The sequence below is a fragment of the Colletotrichum higginsianum genome, assembly GCF_001672515.1.
Source record: "Colletotrichum higginsianum IMI 349063 chromosome 7 map unlocalized unitig_7, whole genome shotgun sequence".
Taxonomy (NCBI): Eukaryota; Fungi; Ascomycota; class Sordariomycetes; order Glomerellales; family Glomerellaceae; genus Colletotrichum; species Colletotrichum higginsianum.
The window spans coordinates 3,815,660-3,832,299 of record NW_017263917.1 but is presented as its reverse complement, the minus strand read 5'-3'; the positions used below and the strand labels follow the sequence as shown (position 1 = coordinate 3,832,299).

General features: G+C 56.1%; 3 protein-coding genes across 3 annotated transcripts; 1 reads left to right on the top strand and 2 right to left on the bottom strand.

The window, feature by feature from the left end:
* Positions 1-289: 289 nt before the first annotated feature.
* CH63R_10843 (TBC domain-containing protein) lies at positions 290-3,505 on the bottom strand (the record flags this gene model as incomplete). The annotated part of the gene is made up of 1 exon (XM_018305817.1): positions 290-3,505. The coding sequence occupies one exon, from the start codon at positions 3,503-3,505 to the stop codon at positions 290-292; it is 3,216 nt and encodes a 1,071-aa protein (XP_018155241.1).
* Positions 3,506-6,156: 2,651 nt separating this feature from the next.
* CH63R_10842 (WD repeat domain-containing protein) lies at positions 6,157-11,763 on the bottom strand (the record flags this gene model as incomplete). The annotated part of the gene is made up of 1 exon (XM_018305816.1): positions 6,157-11,763. One exon carries the CDS (start codon positions 11,761-11,763, stop codon positions 6,157-6,159), a length of 5,607 nt encoding a protein of 1,868 aa, XP_018155240.1.
* A 951-nt stretch (positions 11,764-12,714) lies between these two features.
* On the top strand, positions 12,715-15,708 carry CH63R_10841 (protamine P1; the record flags this gene model as incomplete). Its single annotated transcript, XM_018305815.1, has 3 exons — positions 12,715-12,922; positions 13,007-14,183; positions 14,550-15,708. 3 exons carry the CDS (start codon positions 12,715-12,717, stop codon positions 15,706-15,708), a joined length of 2,544 nt encoding a protein of 847 aa, XP_018155239.1.
* Positions 15,709-16,640: the final 932 nt, after the last annotated feature.

Sequence of the window (16,640 nt, the reverse complement as noted above, 5' to 3'; positions counted from 1 at the left end):
CGCAGACGGTATATATCACTTAAAGTGCTGGCTTCACAGACAGCTAGTTGCCTTCACCGGTGGTACCAACATAAACATCTTGGAAAGAACACGGAACGTTTAGGGTTCATCACTAAAAGGATTGTGTATTTGTGTGGTTATTGGAAGAAATAAAAACCTAAAGACGCTATTCTTGTGTGCCTTCCCAATCGGATAGAGGGGGTATCATGGACGTCCATTCAAACACCTTAAATGCATCACCGCGCTTCCCTTTCGCAGCTGCCCGCGAAAGCTGCCTCTACCTTGATGCTCACGTCTGCTCTTCCTGCTCCACCGGCATCGGGGCTCCAACATCCGACCCCGACTCCGGCACTGCCGCCTCACTCTCTGCATGCCCACCACCATGATGGCCATTACCGTTGACATTGGCCTTTGAGGATTTTTTCGCCGTGTTCATCTCGTCTCTCTGCCTCGCCGCGTCTTTCTCTGCCTGGATGGCTTTGTCCCGACGCGCCTCGACGTCCTCGCGCTTGACCTCTTTCCGCAGCCCATCCGAGGCCTTGATCATGTTATCGATGCTGATGGCGTGATTTGTCATTTGGCGATTGATGTACGTGTACACGCTCGCCGGCGTGTCGCACTGCAGGAGCTGCGACTCGTTGAGCTTGAGCAGCGCGAGCGCCACCTGGAATAAAAAGGTGCTCCCGTCATTCATGCAAAGCACAACGTCCCAGACGCGGAAGAGAGCCTCGGCGCAGAGGCAGTCAGTGAAGACACTGAGGAACCACTGGAACGTGAGCGCCTCGAGCTCGATGCCGAGGTCGTCCAGATGCTGCGACAGCTTCGGTAGTACTTCCGCCACATACTGGCGTAGGACTTGCTGGTCGGCGCGCGATGCAAGGAGGAAATGGTCGTAGTACCCCGACGGCAGGATGTTCTCGATAATGCTGGTCAGAATCCAGAAGGCGTCCTCTGCCGACGGCATAATCAGAAGCAGGTTGGCTACAATGAGATTCATGCCCTGGCAGTAACCGACCTCGGGGTTTCGACGCGCATAGGCCTTGAGGACCTCCTTGAGCTTCGCCACGCCCGGTCCTTTGCGGAAGAAAATGTTGTCTGTCAGGGTGCGGTTGATGTCCATCTCGATCTGGGTCACTGCCAGCGGGTCGTCGTCCTTGTCCGACCGAGCAATGATGTCCTGGTAGTATCCCGGAATGCGCAGGGCGGTTGCGCCAGAGCACTCAGACCAGACTTTGGCACGCAAATTGACGGGGATTCCACCGAGGACCAGGTTCCGAAGCTCGGTCCTCTTGGCACGTCCGACCTTGCCCTTGATCCCGAGGGCGGTGATTCCAATCAGCTCGCCGTCGGCAAGGGCAGCTTCGGGTAGGTTCATGGCCGGGCGCTCATAACGGGCCTCGGCAAGGGCGGCAGCGGCGGCTGCTGCGGCCTCCCCGTCTCGCTTTCTCTCGGCTCTCACCTTGCGCAAGAACTCGTTCCAGCGAGCAGCCTTTTCCCTCTGCAAGGAGTCGTGCAGCTCGCCCATATGCTGGAGCAGCAACTTCACCGGCTCCGTATCATCCCTGACTACCATCCCGGCAGCCGCGTCCTTGTCAACGGGAGGTGTCGCCTCGCTGTCGATAACGGAGGTTGTCGTGCTCGCGATGGGAACGAAGCCCCGTTCGTCGGCAGCGATGAGTCCAGGCGACTTCATCCCCAGATCGCCCCCCTCGAGCACCTCGAGAGAGGGCGCGCTGAGGGCCGGGGTGTGAGACAAGAGCTCGGTCGGGAATGTCGCTAGCTTGAGATAATCTTGCCACTTCTTAGGCCTGCCCTCGCCTGCGCGTTCCTCGGTTGAAGACGGGCTATCTGGCCGATCCTCGCCGCTCATGGGGCTCGAAACCTCCTCCTCTTCCTCGATCATTGGCGAGGCCAGTTCCGATCGGCCGTTGGAAAGCATCTCAGTGCGGCTGCCCTGCTTAAAGCGGCGGGCCATCTGTGCAGCTTCACGCTGCCTTTTCTTCCTACGTTGGTCGTAGATGAAGCCGAAGCGATCGGTTAGATACTCGGTGCCGACGTAGTTGTTGTAAATATGCGTCAGGGTCGGAGGCTGAGTCTCAGGCGGCAGGATCGCATCCATCTCGACGGGGCCGTAGCTCTCCTGTCGGTTGGAGGCGGCGTTCGTCGGGCTATTCACCATCGTGTCCCACCTCTCCTGCGGCTGGGTCCTGGGAGTGGCGGGAGCCGGGGTAGCATTCGTGGTTGTTCCTGTCCGGCGCATAGCCATGAGTGCCTTCGGGCCGCCCTGCGTCGAGACTGCTCTACTAGACTGTGAGGTCTTGGCACTCGAAGTCGAAGACGCTCGCGGTGTCGACTGCGGCTGGGTAGCACTGTTGGACCTTCCGCGGTTGGGGCCACCCTCGCGCGTATTGATGGCGCCTCCAGCCACGAGCCTCATGAGGCTGGCCGCGACCGAGGTCGATACTTTGCGTGAACCGGGCGGTCCAGACTGGATGCTAGACGCCCGACTCGGGGTTCTCGGCGGGACGCTCTCGGGGGGGACGCCCTCGCTGGGCGGACTGAAGAGATCGTCTTGCAGGCCAGGCCGCCTGTCGGCACTCGACTGTGCTCTAACGACGGTGGCGGGCCTCGAATCGTCGCCATTGACGCTACTTGGAACGCTGCTCTTCCTGCTCGTTCCGCCCCAAAGGTAATCTTTCCAGCCTCTCGCCGTTCCTCTTCCGTCGGAGTTGGAGGGTGTAGCGAGGTTGCTGGCGCGAATGGTGCCGTCAGTGATATCGGTCTGGCCAAAGACGTTGTAGATAACGGTATCCTGCATGGCATCGCTCATGAGGTCGGACAGGCCGCTCTCATTGCGACGGTTACCTGGACGGGAGGTCTTGACCTCGCTCTCAACGGCCCTGAGCCTCGTCTCGAGGTCGAGGTTGGAGAGGCCGCATTCCAGGATGATTTTGCGCAAAGCCCTCTCTCTTTCGTCTGCCTTCCTCCGCAGCTGGGCAATCTGGGCGTCGCGCTGGGCCAGATCGGTCGCAACCTGTCTGACCAAGGCGACGGCGCCGTGCCTAGCGATCAGACGCCCGATATGCTCGTCATCAGCATGGTGCAGGGCGCCGGGAATCTTGTGGGTCGAGATGGGCGAGTCCTCGAACAGGGCGTCGCGGGCGGCCTGTTCAGCAGAGGAGGCGCCGGTCAGGCCGCCCATCAAGGAGATGGGACCGGGCCTGGTGTCGGAGATCTTGCGGACGGTCGCCGGGGGTTCAGGATCCGGGGCCTCCTCGTCCAGGGGAAAGGCGTGGTCGGCCCTGGGCGAGTCGGGGGGGATGGAGGGGAAGCTCGTCAGGGACTTGTCCTCGGAGGCGGCGATGGAGCTTGCGGAGCTTGACGGCTGGGAATTCAGCTTTGATCGTTTGGCTCGTACGGTGGAGGATCGGGCGCTCCTCATGGACGTTGCGCTATGTTGCGAGACGGAGCGCTCGAGAGGAAGGGAAGGCGGCTCGGAGTCCATGATCGGCGGGCGATGATGTCGCCAAACGTCATGGTTTCCGGCAAACGCAGCGGGGTGTTGTGCGTATGTTGCTGCAGATTGCTGCAGGATGCGCTAACTGCCGTGTGTGTGTTTTGTGTGTTGAATGTATGTGTTTCCGGGGCAGTCAGGATGAGGCGTCCGACTGTCGTAAGAAGACGGGAAGGGATACTTTTACGGGGTCAAAAGGGCGAAGGGGAGTAGGGTGAAGAGTGAATGAATGACTGTTTGTGTCGAGGCCAGAATTGGGAGTGTAGACGTAAGTGTGTGGGCAGCACGATATCATTATGCAATCGAGCAGTGTGTCCGGGGTACTGTTCGCTTCGCTCTCCGCTGTGGTGTGGTGTGCAGCGTGTTTGTGTCGGGCTGCTCTAGAGGTACCTAGGTACCCAGATACCTGCATGGGTAGAATACACTGTAAGGAGACCGAGAAAGTACCTTTGGTGGTGGATAAGGGGACTTTACCCGCAGCTTCCATCAAGATTCCATCGTCTCAGGTACAAGTACATGAGCCAGCTCAAATTACCACCAATCTCATCACACTAGCGTAGCGACAGTACGTACTGTCAAGTGACATGCGTCAACAATTACATCAGGTCAAACCCACTCTGAGCCCGGTTTGGTGAATTCCTCCCACCGCATCCAGGGGGGGAAAGAACCTTGCCATTTACCAGAGCCCAGAGCCCGGAGGCCAGAGCCCAAAGCCTGAGTTGCTGGGGCAAATGTGCGCATGAAATATCAACATGGCCACGTCAACAAAAAGGAGGTCCCAGTGCCCCGATGCGTGCCACATCACAAGTCCGTGAAGAAGCTTCAGCCGGTTCCCAGGGGTCCAGGGGGGGGTGGGCTAGTAGGGACTTCGTCCACTCGCTATTCGACAATAGCTTCGTCAACCAGAGTGAGCATAACTCATCGCCTGCATGGCACAAGGAGGTACAGATCATGTACGAATGGTCACGTAGTGTATTACTCTGAATTCGAAGTCCAGACCATGCATGCACTTCCATGCCCCCCCTCGACAAGATGCCAGCCAAGTTAGCCCTGCCATGCCCTTGCCACGCCCTGTCTCCAAGGGAGTTCCCTCCTCATTTTGACAATTCTTCAATCCTCGGACCTCTCGTCTTCGCCAAGACCTACCACTCACAGAGGGAGAGCACAAAAATAAAATGCCGTGTCGGGTCTCTCAGTCTCCATGCCTACTACTACTACTACTACTACTACTACTAATAATATTGCAGCCTCGATAATATTGTCAAGCCCTACACAAAAACAAGAGCCCACTCTGTTTCGCTGCTTTCCTGGTCTCGGCCGCCTCCCAGCACAGGCAATCAACCCCCTACCTCGCCGCGCTCACCGCAACACCAGATGCTTCATCGCGACTCGCCTGCTTATCCTTCTTTTTCTCTCCCTGTCTCCCTTTCACTCTTTCACTATCTCATCCCAACTTTGCATCTTGCCCGCCACAAGGGGTCCGGCCTCGTCCCATCTCGTCCAACGGAATGGACGAAAGGATGGATGGACAGGTGAACGGGCGGATGGCATCATGCACGGGGAGCAAAATAATTAAAATAAGACGGAATGGAAGGATCCATCCCCATAGATGATCTACTCTTGAGGGTGGGTTGCGGATGCACGTCGGGCTGCGCTCCCGCCTATTTTGTGCATTTCACCGTGACATTGGGCTCCAAACAAACCGCTTGGCCGGGACGCGGGTATGCAGCGCCAAAAACCCAGGCGACTTGTACACTAATCACGGCCGCCATGAGATGATCCCCGGGGGGGCGGGCTTGCTTGTTTTAACCACCCCGCGACCGACGTAATTTGCCCTCCTATCCCCCTCCCTCTCTGAAAGTGTTGCGGAGGGCCTAGGCTGTACGAATAGCCCAAGCCAGTCCGACAGTGCCTGAACAACACATTTGCGGTCCGGTAAAACTGGGCAGGTCACGTTCATAGCCAGTCTTGAGTCGCCTGTGCCGGAGCTCGCTGCGCGACAATCTCCTCCTCTTGAAACCGAAAGAATTTTCAGGGACATGAAGCGACTCAGAACGACCTTGAACCGTGTGGCGCCCTGACCACTGTTGACCCCAAGGAAGAGTCCAACAAGACTGGAACATGAGACCGTCATCTATTTCTGTACCTCGTCAGTCTCCAGAGCAGAGCCTGGAGGTGCAGGTACCCTATCTGCCTGCAGCATCCGTTTAGGTACAGATACCTACCTAAGGAAGGTGGAGCTCCACTCAAAAAGTTGAAGAGGCATCGGCTCGGCAGTCAAGAATCGGGGTGGGTCTTCAATGCCCCCATGGAACACTCGGATCGCGGCCGATAGAAACCCTCACAGTAACATTTACATCTTCATCAAAGAGACCAGATGACATATGCAGAGTCTGTTTATTCTGTCATGTTTCTGAACCGATGCTCTCTACAGTTGGTACTCGTACAATGTTCTCCTCGTGTCGTCATTAATAATACCGGCTTGCCCTTTTTTATCAACAAGTACCCAGACGCCCTTCTCCTTGGCCCTGAAAACGCCTAATATGGAAAAAATCGTAAAGGCAAACAAAAAATGCCTTGATACGCTACAAACGCCTTCTTTTTTCGTGCTCCTCCCTCGGTGTTGTTACACTCCATGCACCTCAAGCGAAGCTGTCTTCTGCGTTCCATCGGCTGCTGCTCTCGTCCGCCTCGTCCGATACAAAAGCCGGTGCCGGTGACTGGGCCGGAGCCGACGCAGGAGTCTTTGTTGGCGTTGGGAAGTCTGCCAGCTCTGGAGCCCGTTCCGCTGTTTGGGGTTCTACTGGCCCAGCCGCCGCCGCTGCTGAAGCGGGTGTTGGAACTTGAGCAACGTCGCTGGGCAACAGTCCCTCCTTGACCAATGCCTGAAACGATGGATCGCGGGCAAGCATGTGTTGGCGCTTGACGGGGAGTCCGTCCAGAAGCTTCAGCTTTTTGCAGCATCCCACGAAAACAACCTGGTATAGCCGGCGCCGAAGGCGAGTCGTCTCATCAAGCCGTCTGGCAAACACAGCATCCCTCTCCGGGTTGGCTTCTGGAAGAGTGAACGGGTCGGCGACATGGCCGCGGTCCGCCGATATTGTAACGTGCACTGGCGGGTAGAAGCCCTGAGTAATCGGATTGTCCCGCATATCCAATTGCGTCAGGTGCGGGAAGTCTGTTAAAAGTTCCGTCACTGTCGTCGAGTCTGACAGGCGGTTCCCGGCTACAAGAAGCTTCTTGAGCCGGGGAACGAATCGAATGGGTGAAAGGTCCGCGATGGCGTTGAAATTCAGGTTCAAGGATCGCAGATTTGGCATCAGCTGGCCAACTCCTTCCGGCAAGCACCGCAGTCCACAGTTGGCCAGTTCGAGCAACTGGAGGTTAAGGAAGTCTACCTTGGGCTCGAAAGTGCCAATGTAGTTGCCAGAGAGGAACAGCTTCCGGACCTCGTAAGCCGACGAGAGGAAGGAAAGATCCAATTGAATGTCACCGCGCTGCTCTCGGAGAGAAAGGCTGTCTAGGTGGCGGGCCTTGGTGAAACCGGTGATCTTGCTGATGCGGTTCCTGTCCGCGTGGAGCAGACGAATGGCCGGCAAGCGACTGATGTCGAGCTCTAGGACGTCGTTGTCGCTAAGATCGAGATACCGCAGGCCGTTCATGCCTTGCGCGTCCTCGGCCGTGAAGCTTTCCAGGCGGTTCTTGGCAAGCTTGAGTGTTTGCAAGGACGAAAGCTGTCCAGCGTTGCGAATCTCAGCCACCTTGTTCCCCGCCAAATCGAGCTCGGTCAACCGGTGCAGCTTGGTGCCTTCGAAATCGGCCACCTCAATGAGGTTGTTCCGCGCCCGGAGCGTCAAGAGCCCGTCGTGCTGGTCCAAGCCGTCCAGTGAGGTAAGCTTGTTGTTGTCGGCCCGCAAGCTGCGGAGATGAACGAGGTTCTTCAGGGCTGACAGGCTAGAAAGATCATTGTTGGAAATATCGACGTATTGCAGGTTGGCGAGATGATCCCACGACGTCAGTTCCGTCAACATGTTGTGCGTCATCTTGAGTTGTCTGACAGTGGCCGGCACTCCATCCAGGTGGTAGAGTGTGTTGTTCGACGCATCAAGGCTCACCAACCGCCCACAAAACTCGTCCAACATGTGCAGGCTAGATAGTCGCCTTTCGCTGATGTCGAGTTCCGTGAAATCCTCCCAGTACGGCTCAAAGGGCTCAATCTCCGTCAGACGATCGACGAGGTCCCGGACTGCCATGGACAAAACCCTCTTAGAACCATCGCCCGTGACAAGTCGCTGGTCTTCGACTATGTAGCTTACTTCAAAGCCAAACGACTTCTCGTGATGATTCATGGTGAAGTCGGACATGGGGCTGAGTGACAGGTTGCCGACGTTGTGGCTAATGATTGCGCTCGCATCTGCGTAGAGCCCTCCCATCCTAGTCTTGCCTGGAGTCTTGATGATAAAGCTCAAGCTCGTGTCTTGCTTCTCCCGAGAGACCTGGCTGAGTGCACTATTGTCAGCCAGGATACTGATCTGTCGTTCATCGGCATTGGCTTCAATCACACTGTCCTCGTCACGTTCGTCAATTCGAGAAACGGGGCGAGGGACAAATGATTGACCACGCAACGAGAATTGCCTCGACGGGCCACGAGCAGGGGCGGTACGTGGGCGCGGTTGAAGCAGGTTGCGTCGCGCGGCTTTCGTCAAGCTCTGATACTTGCTCCGGTTCGAATCCTCCATGACGAATTCGGGGTCCACGAAGCTGCCCTCGTCGTCTTCGAGACTGTCGATGTCTTCAGCAGCGAGGTCTTGGATGATGGAGGCGATCGGCGAAGAGAATGATATTGTCATTCGCCTCCGGGAAGGGGATGAGTCAACGATGCGATCCTCGTCAAGCTGGATCTCGTGCTCCACGTCTCCATCACTCGCTGCTTTGGTCCCAAGCTTTCTAAACTCGGTCCTTGCCTGCAATCCGATATCTTGGGGTAGCGCTGCGTCGGGCGACAACGTCACAAAGCCTCTTCCAGATGCGTTCCTAGGTGTATCCGGAGACGCCATGGGCGATTGTGTCCTGTTTGCTTCTCGCTCCTCGGCCTCTTTTTGTGCCGTCACCAATCGCAAATGCTGCATCTCTTTCGTGATGTCGACGGACAGATCAGGAATACTCGCAAACGGATCATCTTCGCTATCCTCGGACGGGACAACATGTGGGCTTCTAGGCCGAATGCTTCCGCCTTTGCGCTTAATCCAGATATTCTGTTGGCGATCAAGATACATGCTGCCGACCTGATCTGGTATCAGGTGTGAGACGCTTTGTGGCGCAATGGTTTTCCGCGACTCGGAACCCCGGGATGAGCCCGTGTGCATGGTGTGATTGGTAGACGCACCAGACGAATGTGTCCCGAAGTCGTAGAAGCCATCTGAGTCGTCCCGTTGCTTTCTTGGGTTCGCGCTGATGCGGATGTTGGGAGGGTCACTGATGGTCTCGTCTCCTCCGAGATACTGGAGGCCATCGCTGTTGTGGTTGTTGTTTCTGCTGCGGCTTCTTTCTTCAAGTTGCCGCTCAACCTCCTGCGCGACTCGGATAGCATCCTGCGCCTCGTCCATCGACCTGAGCGAAGATGTAATGACGTCCCCCATGTCGCTGAGTTCTTGGTACTTTTTCAGGTAGTCAAGAATCTCTGGGTTCTCCTGTCTTTGTGGTGCCCTTTGCACCGGCTTCCCTTCCCGGCTCGGGGGGCGAGAAAGCGGTTCCCTCGTCGAATCGAACGAGTCTTCGTCTACTGCTTGGCTTGGCTCGCCGTATTCCGCATCAGATTCCTCCACACTCGTCAGGCCACTCGGAGCCTTCGCCCCGTTCCGAATCATGGCCATGATCTTGCCAGCCTCATCGAGGAAGTCCTGTGTTCTGATGGATGGCTTGCGGTCCGTGTCGATGGTCGCACTACGCTCATTGGCACTCGACGTAAACTGAGAGCCGCGGTGAGGAGACCGACGCTGCGGTTGCTCATCCAGCTGATCATCCAGCCAGTCGTCCTCGAACTGAAATTCGCCAGGCTGTAATGAAGACCTCGAGCTTGGAGTTGGCGTCCGTGGCCGAAGCATGTGACGGGTTGCGAGGACGGTAGGGTGAGCTCTTTGCTGCAAGCTTCCGGGACGGGCATCTTTGCGCTTCTTGCCCATCATACTCTGCATCAAAGCATGGGTTTCTTGAACGGTATCCAACAGAGCATAGCGCTCTTCCCGCCCGTATGCAATGTCGGACTTGTGGAGCGTTCTCCTGCGCTTCGGTGTCGGATCCTTGGATGGGGAGGTGCGAGGCCGCTTCCCTTCCGAGCCTGTATCACGTCTCTGGGGTGTGCCAAGCATAAAGGCAGCAGATCCGGCGAACGGGATTTTCTGTACACTTCCTTCACTGCCGGAAGGAGTGTGCTTCGAAGATGAAGCAGTTGTGGTACCCGACTTTGCTCGCTTCCGGGGAACAAACATTGACGCTTCATCCGGAGTTGGTGAACCACGAACAGCCTCAAACCGTAGGACAGATTCCTTGTCTTCATCCGGTAGGTGTTGCAACTCTTCCTCGGCTTCTTGAAATTGGGAGTCCTCTTCGAGTCGGATGGAGATGTCTTGGTTGAACTGGTAGCCTTCAAGATCCCCAGCGCCAAACTGACTGACGGAGCGGGAGCTTGCAGCTGTTTGTTGTGCTGGAACAGACAGGTAATCACCAGGAGCAGTATGGGGTCGTCTTCGTCCTGTCTGGTGCGAGGATTCGCGGCTGAGGGATTGGCGCGAGGACCCTGACATTTGCTCCTCAAACTGGCTGATGCGTCGCAATAGCGTTTGATTCGTGAAGGTGTCGTAGGGCCCGAAGAGCTTCAAGGGGCTGGTACTGCTAGTCCCAGCCGTCCCGGATTTCACCGGGCTCGGGTTTGGTGCGCGGGGAGGCGGGGGGCTTTCAGTCTCATGCCGCACCGACGACGTGTAGCCTGGCGAGTAGGTTCTGACGCTTGGAAACTGCTTGGGCGTGCTTGCCTGGAGGGACTCTTCGGGGAGCATCTCAGATGTGTCGACACCCATGCCGGGGCTCAAACCCCGGTATCTGAAGGAACCATCGCCAGATCTACCCCCACGGCGTATATTGAGAAAGCCTCCGCGTCTTGCGTAGTCCTCGGTTGTTTCTATCTTGTCGCTTTCGGCGTCATCCAGGGTGCCATCCGCATCAAATCTAAGCTCACCCTGGGAGTCAAAGAGCATCTGATCGATTCGCAGTTTTTCGAGCCGATCTTGGAGTTGGTCGACGGGGAGCTCGGCGGGTGCCGACTCGCCTTGTCTTTCATTCTCTTTCTGGCGCATAAGGGTAAGGACGATGGGACTGAAATCCTCGTTTCGGATGACACTCTGTCCACTGGCCTTTCGCGTTGCGTCGTTCGGGGGTGCCAGACCGGACACAGAGGTCGCAAGGCTCGGTTCTCGAGGGTAGCTGTCACGGTATGGGCTGGGCTCGCTTAACTTGCTTTGGTCGATGGAGTTGTCGGTCGATGGTTTGTACTCGAAGTGAGGCGGGCGTATCCTAGGGCTCGGGCTCGGGCTTGGATCCATCTGGCTTCTGCCATCCGACTCATCTTCGTCTTCGTCTCCTTCCATATCCTGGCGCCGGAAGAACGGGGGGCTTGACGGTAAAGTGGTATTGTGTCGTACGCTCTGGTCGGCGAAGGTGCTGTCTTGGTAAGGAGAAGGCGGCTTGAACATGTTTTCTAGGCCGGCAGCCGCAGAGCAGAAGAGGTCCCTTTGCTCGCCGTATGCGACGTCTCCGTAGACCAGTCTGCGCTTCCATTCTGGGGTGTCAGCGGGACCCCTCAGAGGCGATGACTTGGCCGACTTGTGCTGTACTGTGTTATGGATGACAGAGCCGTTGGTAGATGCCGAGAGGGCGCGGCTGGCTTGGCGCGATTGTTCGTTGGGTTTGATCTCGCGGGAAAGTTTCGAAGGGCCTCGTTGGGAGAGAGGGAGGTTAACATGATTGGAACTCCGTTCGCTCAGGACGCCGGTGCTCTTGTCGCTCATTCCTGCACTCGAAGGCCGCGTCCTACTTACGGGGAGCGGGATACGACTGCCAGATCCTTTCGCGTTTGGTGTTTTGTTGTTCTCGGCCGGCTTCAGAGGCGGGAGCTGGGCAGATGGCGAGGTCTCGGAACCAGCCTGTGAGGGCCAATCCTCCGATAACGAGTCGAGCCAAGCATGGGCGGCCATGGTGCGTTGGCCGATGTGATCGAGGTACGGGGGATTTTTAGACTATAAACAGTCCATCGAGCGGGTGGTAGATGGTTCGGGAAACAAAGTCGCGGTTTGCGGGGTGTTTGTATCTATGTGCGTGTTTGTTATCGCGATTATGCTGTATTTACGCGGGCAATTGCAATGCAGGCGTCGCAGGTTTGAAAATGCAGGGCGAAAAAATGCAGGATGGCAAGCTGATGAAAATGGCGAAAAGACTGTTGGCGAAAGCGCCCCGGTTGCCTGCGCTGCCTACTGTGAGGGACTGGTTCGTGATGTGGGAAAAAAGAGGTGTTGGGTATTGGATTGTGTTGTATCCGTATTGTTGCGTGGGGAACGCGGTTCGAGAGCGATCGCGTTTGGGGCCCGGCGTTATGTCAATCTCACCTGTCCAGGGCCGCTTCCGAGAATAAACACAGCCAATTCCAATGTTATGCTGATTGGCAGAGCGGAGCGTTGCTGTGTCAACCGCCACAGACCAGATTCTGACCTGGCCGGGGCCTTGACGGGCCATGGACGTGACCCAAAATTCCCCGATCGTCCGATTAGCGCTCATCGTTGTATCGGGTCGTGGGGGACCCTTCACTTATGTAATGTTTGCGACAGTTCCACCACTTTACGACTTTACGCGAGATCACGTGTGGGTCAGCGGCACACGCGCCCTGTCGCGTCGCCTGGTGAACGTGCACAGGTCTGCGACCCACCAAATTCCGGAAGCGTCCCTCTTTGTCCGCTTCTTTCTATTGTCCTTGTTTGTGCAGCAGCTCATTCCTTAGGCTAAGACTTCCTCTCACCTTTGCAACAGCCGACCGCATTCCGGACCAACACCCGGCGCCAATGCGACCGCAGGGCTCTCGACTTCGTCACATCTTTCTTGGTCATCGAAGCGGCCGATGGTTCGCATAATTCAACTGTATATACATGGCAACAATGGGTCCTCAGGACACATGGAAAGTCCGCCATTTGGACGATGAACCTCTATACTGCGAGGCGCCTCACGACGAAGCCGATGTCCTGTATGCAGGATCCGATGACGAATACTACGACAGCCCCGACGCCAGGAAGCTCCGGATCGAACAGGCTGCGATCCGCTTTCTCCAAGGTCACACACCAGTCCTGCTCACTACAGTTCTCAGAGGTCCGTTCGAAGGGCCGGACTCAAAAGGGTGGGTGAATCCATGGCAATCCAGAAAGAGAAAGGCGCCAGCGGCATCCGCTCCAGGACCCTCACCAGCTCCGATGCCAGAACCCACAACAGACCTTGAACTACCCAGCACCGAAGCCCTGGAGACTAGAAGCACGATTTCCTGCCACTTGCCAAGTCCGCGGAGCCTCGATCAAGTCGACGTCACCCCGCATGCGTTCTTGGAGGACGAAGAGGTCGAACGAGTCGAATTATGGAGGAGTAATACGCGGTCTGCAAGCAATATTCAGGACGAAGCTTGGTCGTTTGACGCCTCGCTTTCGCAGTCTCAGCCTCAACATCGACGGAAACGACGGCCGGCGGGGTCAGAGTGGCTCAAGAGAGATGACAAAAAACGTAGAAAGACCGACGATGATGCACACGATACTAGAAGCGCCTTAGTTCCTGTCCGCCGCAGCACTCGAAGTCCACGTCGCCATCTGTCAGACTCAAAGTCCCAGTCGCAGCAAAATCATGAGGATGATATCGCGAAGGACCACACAGCAAGCTTGGAGGGCTCCGAGATCGGTTCCGAATTGCCCTTCAAAGCTTCGCAATCGGTTTCAACCCGAATTTCTCACAGAATGTCGCCACATGTCATCGACAAGCGTGCCGATGCTTCCCAGGAGATGCCGGCACCGTTGAGCACACCAGTTCAGACTCCACAGTCTTCCAGGAAATCAAAGATGATACCTAAAAACACCACACAAGAATCCGGACCTCGCAGCAGTGGTATGTCCATGATCCATCAAAAAGCTGGCGGTGATGTCAAGGTCAAGAGTGAATTCGAGACCCAACAAGACGAGAGCTTCATGTTTCGCGCGAGGCCCCGGAGCCACGCTCTGAATATTGAAGACCTCAGCCCTATACGGAGGATGTCTTTCGGTCGGGCTTCCTCGCCTGCGTTTACAGTTTCCTCTGAGATGGACTCCCACTGCGAGATCATGGACCTGGACGGGGATACCTGCATGGCTGACGACACCAAAGCGACCTCGCCTGAATCGAGTGCGGGGAGCAAGGGAGACCGCGAAGAAGCGCTGGAGAAAGACGCGGAACTGGCGACGGAGCATGAGCCCGAGAGTGAATCGGAGACCGATGAATCGCAACCCGAAAATTCGGGAGAGTCCTCGGTCCCTGCCCTCGACGCGAATGCTTCCGATGCTGCAAGTCCTACAGACGTTGAAGATCCGCAAAACCCGGAAAGGGCCCAGCAGGAGTTTGTGGTTGAATCAGTAATTGACAGGTCGAGCCAAGAACCGGCGGTTGTTTCGCACTCTGCATCCCTAGAGGAGCAGGACAAAGACTCAACCGAGGCTATAGGCCGGATCCCATTGTCGTCGATATCAACGAACCAACATTTGGAGTTGGCCCAGCCCATAACGCAGCCTCAGGCTCCGCATGACAACGCCATATCGATGACCTTCTCTCAAAGCTCTTGGTCGAAGTTGAGCCAGGTGACCACGAACAGTCCTTATTCAGTCAGTAAAACTGGCGAAGCATACCAACAATCCGGCAACGTTGAATCCTGTCCTAGCAGAGGAACTGTAAGCCAAGCTACCCCAGCAACCTCTCCAACGGCAAGGGACCCTACTGCGAGCTCTGCGGGACACGAACCTAGTTACCAACACAAGGATACGCCGTTACGTGCCCAAGACAATTTGAGGGTTGAGGAGATACTCAGTCAGCATGATAGTCCTGCTGTACCCACCTCTCAACAGACTCCATGGAAGATGGACATGCCAGCCATGGGTCCGCTTAAGCACCCGCAGCCCCTCCCAGAAGACGATGACCAGAGCTTTTTGCGTCCCGAGTGTCAAAGTCCTTGGGCCCCGAGCCTCGAAATGATGTCAAAGGCCGCACCAGAGATCGTCAAGTCCGCTTTTTTCAATGCTGCAAGGCCAGTCTCGCCGTCTTCTCTTTCGCCGTCGATTTTTACGATATCATTCACGCCTGCCGGCAAACGTGTCTCTGAAGCTCAACAACCCTTCGATGCCGAGGCGGCGACGTCAAGCTCGCCCGAGCCTGTCTTTCCAATCAAGTCGTTCAAAAACTTCATGTCTCCCTCGCCCGAGAGACCTCGGCGCCGGCCAAACAAGATCTCTTTGAGTGACGGTAACCTTCCCAGCACTCAGCACCTCATCGCCGCCACGACCGATAACCCCTGGCACAGCGTGCCCAAGTCTTCTAAACGAGTCAGATGGGCACCGTTGCTCCACGAAGACGATGGCGAGGAGGGCGGGTGCCCTCAGACGCCCACAGGGCCCAGAGCCTCCTCTCCTCCGCCGGAGATGGCAGTCGCTGACCTACCAACTGGCAACAAGGACCAATTCCAGAGGCATTTCCGTGTCGTCTCACAACGCAAGAACCTTCGCCACCACCTCCTGCCGTCTGCGTCTCAGCAGATGCTGAAAAGCCCATCTCCCATGGCCATGGCAGAGGCCTTTGTCGCGGCAGACTCCTTCAGAGCACCCCAAGGTCCTGACGCTGTCATATCTGTTGATACAACACCGGTGCCGAACAATGCAGAGAGCCAGGAATCCGCGATGGACGACGTGGACGACGTTCTGAGGAACCTGAATGAGTTTATTGAGATGGTCGACATCGAAACTGATCTGGCGCGGGCCAAAGATGAGGAGCAGGAGAACAAGAGGCGACGGCAACAGCAAAGCCAGAGTCTTGGGGGAACTTTTGCCAACGGGCTCAACCTCGACGGGATGATGGATGCAGGAGTGTGGAATTAAATATGTTGGCTGATCAGTGAGAAGAAATGGTCTCTCGGGGCGAGGATCATCCTGCAGGGATATCGCGTGTTCAGACGACGAGAGGAAACAATGGCGTGTTGCAGCATTCTTATACAAGTCTTTTCATCAGCGAGGTGTTTAGGTTTCATCATTAGATACATACCAGGGCTGGAGGGGAATACTTGGCTTTGCCGACGATCTGAGGGTGGACAATTGCTCTGTAGGCTATGGTGTTATAGCACGACCAGGACCTGCCCAGTTGTGTGGTCCATTGAGCCAAATCAAGCATCGAATTATCTTGTCTGATCCTGTCTTATGATTCTTTTTCTTTTTTCCCTGATTCCATGCATGTCCGCTGATGCTTTCCGGCCAAAGCTCTTCGGCGGTCAGAGGGGACGGGACTGTCGTTTTCCCAGTCTGCCTCTCTGACCCCCCTCCTAGAACCTGTTAAGATCTCGAGCCGTATGGGTTCTGAGCAGAAGCCATAGGTGGAAACGAAGTAGATGCCGGCAAGTACCCCGTAATGGACTGGCAAGTTCTTCTCCTTTTGTCGCTTGTGTTCAACCCGGCGGACAACAGATGGCGAACGAGGCTCAATCGTTTTCTGTGCTCGGCATAGACAACGACAACACCTGTGTTCGGGTATTCTTTGTGTGTTACAGTTGAAGAAGAAATAAACCGATAGACTGGGTGCGACATTCTCTTGCATGTCCAGAGATTGCGATAACGAAGCACACATATACCCACGTCGTCGTCGGCTGCTAGTCTACGGTCTGCCCCTAATCATGTTGATTGGAAGGCTACTTTGGCGGGATTTAGCAAGATTGTCTATAGATTCATTTGTACAAGCACTGGGTGGGCATATAGTCGATCCAACCTAGATACACTGTGATAGCTTAGAGGAGCTGATAACAACTGGGTTTCCCAAGTTC